We start from the raw sequence: 10,724 nt of genomic DNA, 5'->3' as shown, positions 1-10,724 counted from the left end.
TTTATGAAATATAAATTTGAGATTTTGAAATTATTCCTGAATCCTATCCACGAACATTTTAGTGCACATTCATTTGTTAATGTTTTTTGCAATAGTCTATACAGATTATCTTTAGCATTGCTTCCGCCTGTTTTTGACATAAACTCTTTCTGTGAAAAAGGAACAAATACATTTAATATGAATTAAAAAATCGAGCACTGCAATATAGAGTAATATTCCAAGAGAAGTGTATACTTTGAAATTTTTTAATAGTACAGCTTTGTTTAATTAAACAGTTAAAGTGACGTTTTTATCGAGATAATTATGCATATTGTTAAATAATTATATTGTTAAAAAATATCAATTATTAAATCTTGAATGTTTTCTGTAATTTAATCAATATGCCGCGCGACTTATGTATACTATACATCATTATATTTATAAATTGTGTCACTGCTTTATCCGATGTTTTTAATAATGCATCGAACTGTTTTATAGCTTCTATTGTTGATATTGGTAAAAATGGCGTGATGAGATTATCATTAATTTTTGAAGGACTTAACGCTCGATGCTTTATGACATTTTCTATGTTTAATAATCGTAATATACTGCACAAGTACTTCTTCCGAATTGTGATATGATTGAAATATATATTATATGCTAGAATTAAATATTTTGTAATCTATTATGATTACATGATTGTACATGATTGTACAAACATGATTGACAATGTAATTTAAGATTGACACATTACAATTACATATATGTAATAGTAATCATTGTATAGACAATTACAACATATGTAATTGTAATCTGTCAATCTTAGATTACATTACCTGCAATTTTATAATTATAATAGATTATAAAATGCCCAACTTCATTATATATATCATATATAAACAATATTGTTTGTGACGGAATATTACAGCATAAGAATATAATCATATAGAAAATGTATGCACGTTAGCTACATCTTTTAATATCTATTAATTAATATAAATATTAATTTTTCGCTTATAGTAAAAGATATAAATTATGAGTAACAGCTTACTTATTTACAATTTACTATCTATCTTGGTATAACGCTTGATATAAGTCCTTTATATAAACTTTTAAAGACCCCATGCGACGACTTTATTATTTTCTCATACTCTTAGCAAGCTGCTGCAATGTATTGGCAATATTAGGTGCGCAACTAAGTTCTCGCTGTTTTTTTGATGAAAATGCAACTTTATTGTGAAAAAATGGTTACAAATGAATCATTCAAAATATTGCCCATCGCTAGCGACAACTTTTTCCCATCTTTCTGGCAGAGCTCGAATACCGTCACGGTAGAAGTGTTCGTCTTTTGAGGCTATCCACGAATCAAGCCATTTTGAGATGTCTTCATATGAGCGGAACTGCTGATTAGCCCGACCATGTGCCATCGAACGGAACAAGTAATAATCGGACGGCGCAATATCTGGGGAATATGGCAGGTGTGGTAGGACTTCCCATTTGAGCGTTTCTAAGTAGGTTTTAACGGGTTTGGCAACGTGAGGCCGAGCGTTGTCATGCTGTAGAATCACTTTTTCGTGCCTCTGCTTGTATTGTGGCCGCTTTTCGCGCAGTGCTCGGCTCAATCGCATCAATTGAGTTCGATACCGTTCCCCAGTGATGGTTTCGTTCGGTTTCAACAGCTCATAATAAATAACACCGCCCTGGTCCCACCAAATACACAGCAAAACCTTCGCAGCGTGAATATTCGGCCGAGCCGACGACGTAGAAGCATGATCGGGCAGTCTCCATAATTTTGTTCTCTTTGGGTTGCTGTAATGAATCCATTTTTCATCACCCGTAACGATGCGATGAAGAAAACCCTTCCTTTTTTGCCGCTGGAGCAGTTGTTCACAGGCGAAAAAACAACGCTCAACGTCTCTTCAAATCATAAGGCTTCAAATCATGAGGAACCCAAGTTCCTTGTTTTTGAATCATTCCCAACGCATGCAATCGCTTGGAAATGGCTTGGCGGGTAACTCTTAATGCTGAAGCAAGCTCTTTTTGCATTTGGCACGGATCCTCATCGAGCAATGCCTCCAATTCAGCGTCTTCGAAGGTTTTTGGCCTTCCTTCACGCGAACGGTCGTCAACATCGAAATCACCGTGTTTGAAACGACGGAACCAATCACGGCACGTTGTTTCACTTAGAGCAGCATCTCCGTAAACTTTTTGGAGTTCTCGATGCGCTTCAGCCGCCGTTTTCTTCGAATGAAAGAAGAAAAGCAACACTTCCCGCAAATGACGATTATTTGGCACAAAATAAGACATTTTCACACAACCAAAAGTATATGACGCAAAAACAAAATCACTAATATGTCAAAGCGGTTTGTTTACCATATGTCTAAGCTTGGTTCATGACGTTTTGGTTATGTCACAATCGACCAGCACTTACTACTGGAGCCATCTCTTGAAAAACAGCGGGAACTTAGTTGCGCACCTAATAACATATAAATTGTAATTATTTTTTTATATCTATTTATATATCAAACAAATTTAGGATTAAATACCCAGATAGCCAAATTTGTAATGCCAAATAATTCCAAACACATGCTACAAGTTTTGTCAGCAAAAACAGCACAAATTTGAAACAAAACTTGGTATTTCAAATGATGTCGACAAATTGTTAACAAATATGTAACAATCTTTGCGTACACAACTTGGTGCCAAATTAACGTCAAATACAGAGCAAGGCTTGACAAAAATCCGAAGAAATTGGCGTCAAATAAAAAGCAAACCTTGGTGGCAGAACCCTGCAACAAATTCACGCCAAATACATGATAAATCTTGGCGCCAAATCCACAGCAAACTTTGGTGTCAGAATCCGACAGCAAATTGGCGCTAAATACAGCGCAAACCTTGATGTCAGAATCCGACAGCAAATTGGCACCAAATACGTAGCAAAGCTTGGTGTCAACGCGACACCAAATTGACGCCAAACCCACAGCAAATCTTGGCGCCAGCACGCGACACCAAATTGACGCCAAATCCACAGCAAACTTTGGCGTCATACGCGATATCAAATTGACGCCAAATCTATAGCAAATCTTGGTGGTAGCCGCGATACCAAATTGACACCAAATCCACAGCAAACTTTGCTGTCAAAGTTTGACACAAATTTGACGCCAAGAATTAAATAAAATTTGTCGCTTTAATGCCATAATTTTTTTATTTCAGGAATTAAATGAGTCACAAATAAAAATATAAATGTTTTTATTAGAACCATATATATTACAAATTAAAGCTATTTAAATTTAAATAAATAAATAGGTAACCCCCAATATGTATATATATTCAGTTCCACTCAATAAAAGTTTATATTATATCATATATATATATATATATATGATATAATATAAACTTTTATTGAGTGGAACTGAAAAGTACCGATTGTTTATTGCAACAATCAACGTCAACGTCTTAAAAATGTGGCACTGAAAAGTGCCGATTTGCTCCACCCTCTTCGGGTAGAGTATGTGTGATGTATGTGTGTGATGTGAGACGTAGGAGCAGCACGCTACTTCACAAGTGACCCTGCGAAATACGTGTGATGTGTGTGTACGTGTATGTGTATGTGTGTGTGAGCGTGTATGTGGAATCCCTCTCTCCTGTGGCAACCCCTCTCTCCTGTGACCGTGGATTATCGCATCTGTAAATATCCTGTAAATACAAAAGTTTTTACCTTTTCAAAAAATTAACATAAAAATAAATATTATCATAACTGTCGTAATCAACATATTACCGTTTATTTCCTTCTTGTTTCTTTATGTATTTTCGGGCTCTTCCTCTTGTTCTTCCTCACGATTGTCGCCTCATAAGTCCCTCTGGATCCTTGGTCCTCCTGCCGTTGTCCCTCGTCTTCTGTGCCTGTGCCGCTCCTTAGCTGTTCGTAAGGCCGCTTGCATTTGAGTTTGGAACTCGGAACGCAGAGGCCTTTCGAAATGCCGATTACGACATATACCATCTGGAAAATTATAAGTTATCATTATATATCATGATATGTATCATATAGATGCCGAAAAAATTATTATATTAATATCATGTGGCAAACATCGAACGTAGTGATATCATAACGACGTACTTGCTACGTCTGTCAAGATAGAGTTACACATGTGTATATATATGTATATTTGTCAAAAATAATGTTTAGAAATGCAATTTTTCTATACAGGGAGGTGAACGATCGTTTAGATCATATGGAGACACAGATGAAGTGAGTATATACTTTTTAATCTTAGAAAAATTAATTGAAACTGATATTTCCTTACCTTGTGTTGTCAGGAAAATGAATACACTCTTGGAGAATATCTACAAGTGTGTGCAAAACACCAACCAATGTACTTCAGTGCCATGTAGACCAGAGATGTTCCCCATAGTATCGATCGCACAATTACGTGCTTTCCAGGATATTCATATAGAACTTTACAACAATGCTGTAAGTAGAAAGAAATATTTTGACGCCTTTTGATGTATTATTTGTTTGGTTATTATACCTGTCTTTTCTGTTTCAGGTCAACTATTTCCATTACATCGGTGGCTTCAACTTTAAAGAAGCTGTAAATCTGTGTTTCAAGGACAGCATCCAGGACTCCTTGATGCCACTTTTGACTTGGTTCGGGGGCAAGGAAAATCAAGAGGCATTGTACAACACTCGCTTGGTGAAAGCCATCTATGGTAAGTACACTTCTTGTTCATGACTTGTTGTATATGTGTTTTATTATTTCTGTATTTATTATGTGTGAAAGTTACGATTTTCAGTGTCACTCTGTATGTGTGATGTTGAAGATCATGTAACTTTTATATATAATGAATACAGTAATAATAAGACACGCATACGTAGCGATGTGCTTGCTATATCTATTTAGATAGGGATAAGCACATATGAATATAAGGTAATTATCATCCAGTTTACCTCAGTTCTGATTTCGCTGAAATTCACATAAATTATGTATTTTAACGCGTAGAAACCGAATTTGTAAACTAAAGTCGTCGCTCCACACCGTGAAGCGAGATATGAAACGTTAAAGTTGACCGGTATGACAGGTTAGGAAATCTGTCACAGCAACTAATCGTAGCGACACTAGTATACTCTGCGCGTGCTCACCTGCGTTTTTATATATCTTTTAATAAATGTTTTTATTATTTATAATCTAATATATATACTCATTTAAGAAGACAAAGATTTAATAAGAAATTTCAACTAACATGTACGTTACATGTAACATTGTGTTTGCTGGGTACTTTGATAAATATTCTGATTTAATTGTTTTTTAATCTAACATTTCTTCTAAAGTATATCTAGAAACTATAAAATTATTGCTGTTTGGGTGGCCACAGAGTATACTAGTGTTGCTATTAACTCGTTAGTATGACAGGTTTTCTAACCTGTCATCCCAGTCAACTTTAACCATTATTGGGTCTGTTCTTTGTAGCTGCAATACTGAACTAATGCAATAACTTAGAGTGAGAAAAAATATAGTTGTCAGATTTTAACTAATTGCATTAGTTCAGCAGAGTGCAGCTATAAAGAACTGATCCTATATCTCAATTCACAGTGCAGAGCGACGATTTTGACTTATAGATTCAATTTCTACGCGTCAAAATACACAATATATGTAAGTTTCAGCCAAATCGGAGGTGAGGGGCCTGAACTGAATAATTACCGGCAATCTATAAATGCCTTACCATTCCTTGCATCACAATTTTAACGATTTTAAGCCTAACACATAAGTTATTTATTATGATCTTATGAAAATGATAGTAACTTACCCAATCTGCAAATTTATGTGTAGGGCTGAATATCGTCTAAGTTTTGATGTAAGAAATGATATATAAGGCTTTTATACATTCATGTCACTTAACTCTATCTTGACAGACGTAGCAAGTACGTCGTTATGATATCACTACGTTCGATGTTTGCCATATGATATTAATATAATATTTTTTTCGGCATCTATATGATACATATCATGATATATAATGATAACTTATAATTTTCCAGATGGTATATGTCGTAATCGGCATTTCGAAAGGCCTCTGTGTTCCGAGTTCCAAACTCAAATGCAAGCGGCCTTACGAACAGCTAAGGAGCGGCACAGGCACAGAAGACGAGGGACAACGGCAGGAGGACCAAGGATCCAGAGGGACTTATGGGGCGACGATCGTGAGGAAGAACAAGAGGAAGAGCCCGAAAATACATAAAGAAACAAGAAGGAAATAAACGGTAATATGTTGATTACGACAGTTATGATAATATTTATTTTTATGTTAATTTTTTGAAAAGGTAAAAACTTTTGTATTTACAGGGTATTTACAGATGCGACAATCCACGGTCACAGGAGAGAGAGATTGCCACAGGAGAGAAGGATTCCACATACACGCTCACACACACACACATACACGTACACACACATCACACGTATTTCGCAGGGTCACTTGTGAAGTAGCATGCTGCTCCTACGCCTCACATCACACACATACACCACACATACTCTACGCGAAGAGGGTGGAGCAAATCGGCACTTTTCAGTGCCACATTTTTAAGACGTTGACGTTGATTGTTGCAATAAACAATCGGTACTTTTCAGTTCCACTCAATAAAAGTTTATATTATATCATATATATATATATATATGATATAATATAAACTTTTATTGAGTGGAACTGAATATATATACATATTGGGGGTTACCTATTTATTTATTTAAATTTAAATAGCTTTAATTTGTAATATATGTGGTTCTAATAAAAACATTTATATTTTTATTTGTGACTCATTTAATTCCTGAAATAAAAAAATTATGGCATTAAAGCGACAAATTTTATTTAATTCTTGGCGTCAAATTTGTGTCAAACTTTGACAGCAAAGTTTGCTGTGGATTTGGTGTCAATTTGGTATCGCGGCTACCACCAAAATTTGCTATAGATTTGGCGTCAATTTGATATCGCGTATGACGCCAAAGTTTGCTGTGGATTTGGCGTCAATTTGGTGTCGCGTTCTGGCGCCAAGATTTGCTGTGGGTTTGGCGTCAATTTGGTGTCGCGTTGACACCAAGCTTTGCTACGTATTTGGTGCCAATTTGCTGTCGGATTCTGACATCAAGGTTTGCGCTGTATTTAGCGCCAATTTGCTGTCGGATTCTGACACCAAAGTTTGCTGTGGATTTGGCGTCAATTTGGCATCAGGTTATGTACGCAATCTTTGGTACCAGAACCCGAGCTTTTTGCGGACACAGATGGCACCTGATTTGACGTCAAGTTTTGGGTACATTTGGTGCCAATTTGGTGCCGATTTGGCATCAAATGGTTTACTGGGTATATACTAACACATTTTGAGTCAAATATTGAGGTTAAGTTGTATCATTATTAGATTAACTTTATTAAGCTCGTGAAAACTTTATTGAAGATAGTTTCAACTGCAAATATATATGTTTTTAATGATAGAATTGTTAAAAATTATTCTTATACATATAACACTTGAATATTTTATCTTATCTCACGTTTTGGATCTTCACATGATAAGCCGTTAAATGTATGCGATATTCATAAATTTATGCAGAATAATAATTTTATAAGCGTTTTGTTAATAATATATATTGAATATGAACAGATTATTTATTACATAAGAGGATTACTTTAGATTCAAACGATCAGTGTCTCATTCCAAGACCTATCAGACCAAATCCATCATCCATACTAAAATAGTAAATATATAGTTCAACTTTAAGGCCAGGTTTACAATAAAAGTGGTTGAGCTTGAGGCATAGTTTACAATGAAGCTTTACGATTTAAAACTTAAGGAATTGACTTTGTTGCTGTACTTATAGGTTATATATTTCTTAATAATTATATATATAACTTCCTTAACATATGCATGATATATTCGATATACATACATAGATATAACATTAATATAACATGTATATATAACATGTTATCTAACATAAAAATATTGGTAACACAACACTTGTTATATTACGTGTTATATTCCAGTTACATTGCTGTTATACTTTTATAACAAGTACATAACAGAATAATATAACAGTGTCATAACATAGTTACATTGCAGTTATAATAGGAAATAATATTACTTCAATATTAATAACATGTAACAGCAGTCATATTGCATGTTACTTCTGTGTTATATAACATTTATATTCTGTGTTTGCTGGGATATTTACAGACCTGGTATGGCTTAGTGTGTCCGTAACGTTGACAGTTACTATATTGAGGGATGTCTCTTTTAGGACGTGGAGGTTCTATTATGATACGACATTGTAATAAACTTTTTGTTTCATATATTGTTTTGTTATTTATGTTTGGTTTTAAATCTACCATAAAAGTAAGTAGAGGTTTTTTTAGTCACTCTCTGTTTTATGTTCCAGATATTTACAACCAAGTGGCCTAATTCTTTTAATGCAGACTTTACTTCATCTGTATTAGTTAAGTGGTGCAGATTCTTTACTGCTCTGAAGCTTCTTTCCTGCTTAGGCTTGTGTGGAATTCGGTTCCTTTCAGTTGTATTTGTGTGCCAAATGCCAAAGATGTTTTTAGTTGTATTTTGACTTATTCATTCTTTAGTATCTCTAAGTCATATTCATTCTCAACTGAATCCTCAAGTAGCTGAACTGAACCCTCAAGTAGGTCAGAGGTTGAATATTACTGACTCCATTCACAAATAATGATGGAGGCTTGTATCTCTTGTGTTAGTTGTTCATTTGTGTCATTGCTAATGTTATTAAGACTTTCAAGTCTGTTATTTGTCTGTGTCGGTGCAGCGAGCCAGTAACTATTTATTTTTAATTGTTTACTGCTTCTATTTTGATTGTGATCGCTGGGACTATTACGTTGCTTCTTTTTATTAATTTTCGTTATCCAAAGTGGATTCATGAGAGTTGGATATGTTTTCACTCAGAAATTGGGATCTTGGTCTGTTCATGGGAGTATTAACCCTGAGGGTTTGTTGGTTATAAATTGACATCTCATACTTTATTTTGTTGGTCATTGCCAGTGATGAGTATTTATTGCCTGCTTTTCTATGGGCGTTTGATCATCATTACATTCTTGAGTATTGGTCACATTGTCGACGTAAGTGGTTGAATCAAGCAATAGTTGGCCCTCCCCAGAATCCTTAGGGCCTGTCTCCTTGAAGGGTGGTTTTTTCAGCATCAGAGCTGGACATCATAGACTGGACTGTCACTTGGCGTACCACATCTAATAATTGTTTTGTCCATTGCTTGAAATGCTGTTGGTCCACGAGAAGTATTTTATTGCCCTCTTGCTCCACAGATCCAAAGAATCTGTTGAGCTCTTCCCCATCGGCTACCTGGGGACGCGCCTTCTAGCGATTACAGCTCCGCCGAGGGCGTAAAATAAAGTACAATTAAAAATTTCTTACGTAATGTTAATCTTCAATGTTGCTTTTGTATTTATATCTAGAACTTTAGGATAGGCGAAAAATTTGAAAAAGCTTCAAGAAAGTAAAACGAAAGTTGATGACAAAATCGCAGTATCACTATTTGTAATACGGATCTATCTATATGTAATACGGACTATCTGTAATACGGATTACTTTCCTTCCAATCTAATAATTGTAACTTAAATAGACAGACATGTTGGCAATAGCATGCATGCATTCAATGTATATTTTATGATACTATTGAATTGGCATAACATGTTTGTAATATGCTTGCCGTAAGATATACATATTTATTATTCCATACTTTGCAGCAAAATATCAGTTTGTTTGTATTGCTGATTAATTGCGTCCTCTTGCCGACACAATTGTGGCATGTGCCGCAATTTTCATGGCACCAGATTGTTTCTTTTATATGCTGCTATTGGGTGAGTGCAAAAGTTCGTGCGGAGTTTCAATAGATGGAGTTATAAGCGTCGTAAAGTGTTGTCATTAATACTTCCATCTACATATTATATAACGTTGGAAAGGTGACGTCTTCAGCTGTTATTAAAAAAAAAATCATTTGTTTTCATACAAACTGCTTCGAGAAATATCACTTTAAAAATGAGTATCGATAAGGTGCATTTACGGCATGTTATGCTTTACGAGTTTCGGAAGGGAATAAACGTTGCCGCAGCCGTAAAAAACATTCAGGATGTTCATCAGGATGAAGCACCAGCTAAACGAACTGTGGAAAAATGGTTTGCTAAATTTCGGCGCGGAGAATTTAACCTTGAAGACGAGCCACGCTCTGGTCAACCTTCTGACATTGATGACAATGTTTTGCGTATTTTAGTGCTCAATAATCCGCGAATTTCAACAGAAGAAGTTGCTACAGCACTAAACGTTGACCGATCAACCGCTTTTCGGCGTTTAAAACAGATGGGATTCGATTTGAAGCTCGATATATGGGTGCCCCATTTGCTGACCGAGAAGAACAAAATCAAGCGAATTTCTGCAGCCGTTTCTTTACTCGGGCGGCTCAATAACGAGTCGTTTTTGGATCGACTAGTGACGGGCGATGAGAAATGGGTCCTCTACAACAATGTTCAGCGCAAACGGACATGGAAACAATCAGGTGAGCATGGTGACGCAATGCCAAAGGCCAGTTTGCACCCGAGGTGAAGGTGATGCTCTCTGTTTGGTGGGATTGCAAGGGCATAATCTATTTCGAGCTTCTCCCCGCTGGCGAAACGATTGATTCGGACAAGTACTGTCGCCAATTAACCAGTCTGAATCGAGAAATAAAAGA

General features: G+C 35.7%; 1 protein-coding gene and 1 long non-coding RNA gene across 6 annotated transcripts; one reads left to right on the top strand and one right to left on the bottom strand.

Annotated features, from left to right (window-relative positions):
• Window positions 1–3,361: 3,361 nt before the first annotated feature.
• Window positions 3,362–5,948, bottom strand: LOC112590379 (uncharacterized). Of its 4 annotated transcripts, none has more exons than XR_003114162.1 (5): window positions 5,785–5,948; window positions 4,509–4,684; window positions 4,284–4,448; window positions 3,758–3,979; window positions 3,362–3,675 (listed from the first exon to the last, which is right to left on the bottom strand). It is a non-coding gene; the product is annotated as an uncharacterized LOC112590379 (long non-coding RNA). The 4 variants fall into 4 exon arrangements; XR_003114160.1 differs by lacking the exon at window positions 5,785–5,948 and adding an exon at window positions 4,928–5,148; XR_003114163.1 differs by lacking the exon at window positions 5,785–5,948 and adding an exon at window positions 4,895–4,926.
• LOC105183022 (uncharacterized) lies at window positions 3,939–6,221 on the top strand. Of its 2 annotated transcripts, none has more exons than XM_025306677.1 (5): window positions 3,939–3,989; window positions 4,185–4,228; window positions 4,297–4,450; window positions 4,527–4,689; window positions 6,017–6,221. In XM_025306677.1, the coding sequence occupies exons 1-5, from the start codon at window positions 3,957–3,959 to the stop codon at window positions 6,214–6,216; spliced, it is 594 nt and encodes a 197-aa protein (XP_025162462.1). In that variant the 5' UTR covers window positions 3,939–3,956; the 3' UTR covers window positions 6,217–6,221. The 2 variants fall into 2 exon arrangements, with proteins under 2 accessions (XP_025162462.1, XP_025162463.1); XM_025306678.1 differs by lacking the exon at window positions 3,939–3,989 and adding an exon at window positions 4,054–4,118 and having other exon boundaries at window positions 4,187–4,228.
• The last annotated feature ends 4,503 nt before the right edge of the window (window positions 6,222–10,724 follow it).

The sequence above is a fragment of the Harpegnathos saltator genome, unplaced genomic scaffold (genome assembly GCF_003227715.2).
Source record: "Harpegnathos saltator strain DR-91 unplaced genomic scaffold, Hsal_v8.6 scaffold796, whole genome shotgun sequence".
Lineage (NCBI taxonomy): Eukaryota > Metazoa > Arthropoda > Insecta > Hymenoptera > Formicidae > Harpegnathos > Harpegnathos saltator.
Note: the sequence above shows the minus strand (reverse complement) of the source record. Positions and strands in the feature narration are given on the sequence as shown.

Excerpts from the sequence above, each read along its gene's own strand:
- LOC105183022 (XM_025306677.1), top strand. The coding sequence starts at position 3,957 with ATGCCGATTACGACATATACCATCTGGAAAATT. Across the intron at positions 4,451-4,526 it reads TAGAACTTTACAACAATGCT|GTCAACTATTTCCATTACAT; the intron begins GTAAGTAGAAAG and ends TTTCTGTTTCAG. Across the intron at positions 4,690-6,016 it reads CTTGGTGAAAGCCATCTATG|ATGGTATATGTCGTAATCGG; the intron begins GTAAGTACACTT and ends ATAATTTTCCAG.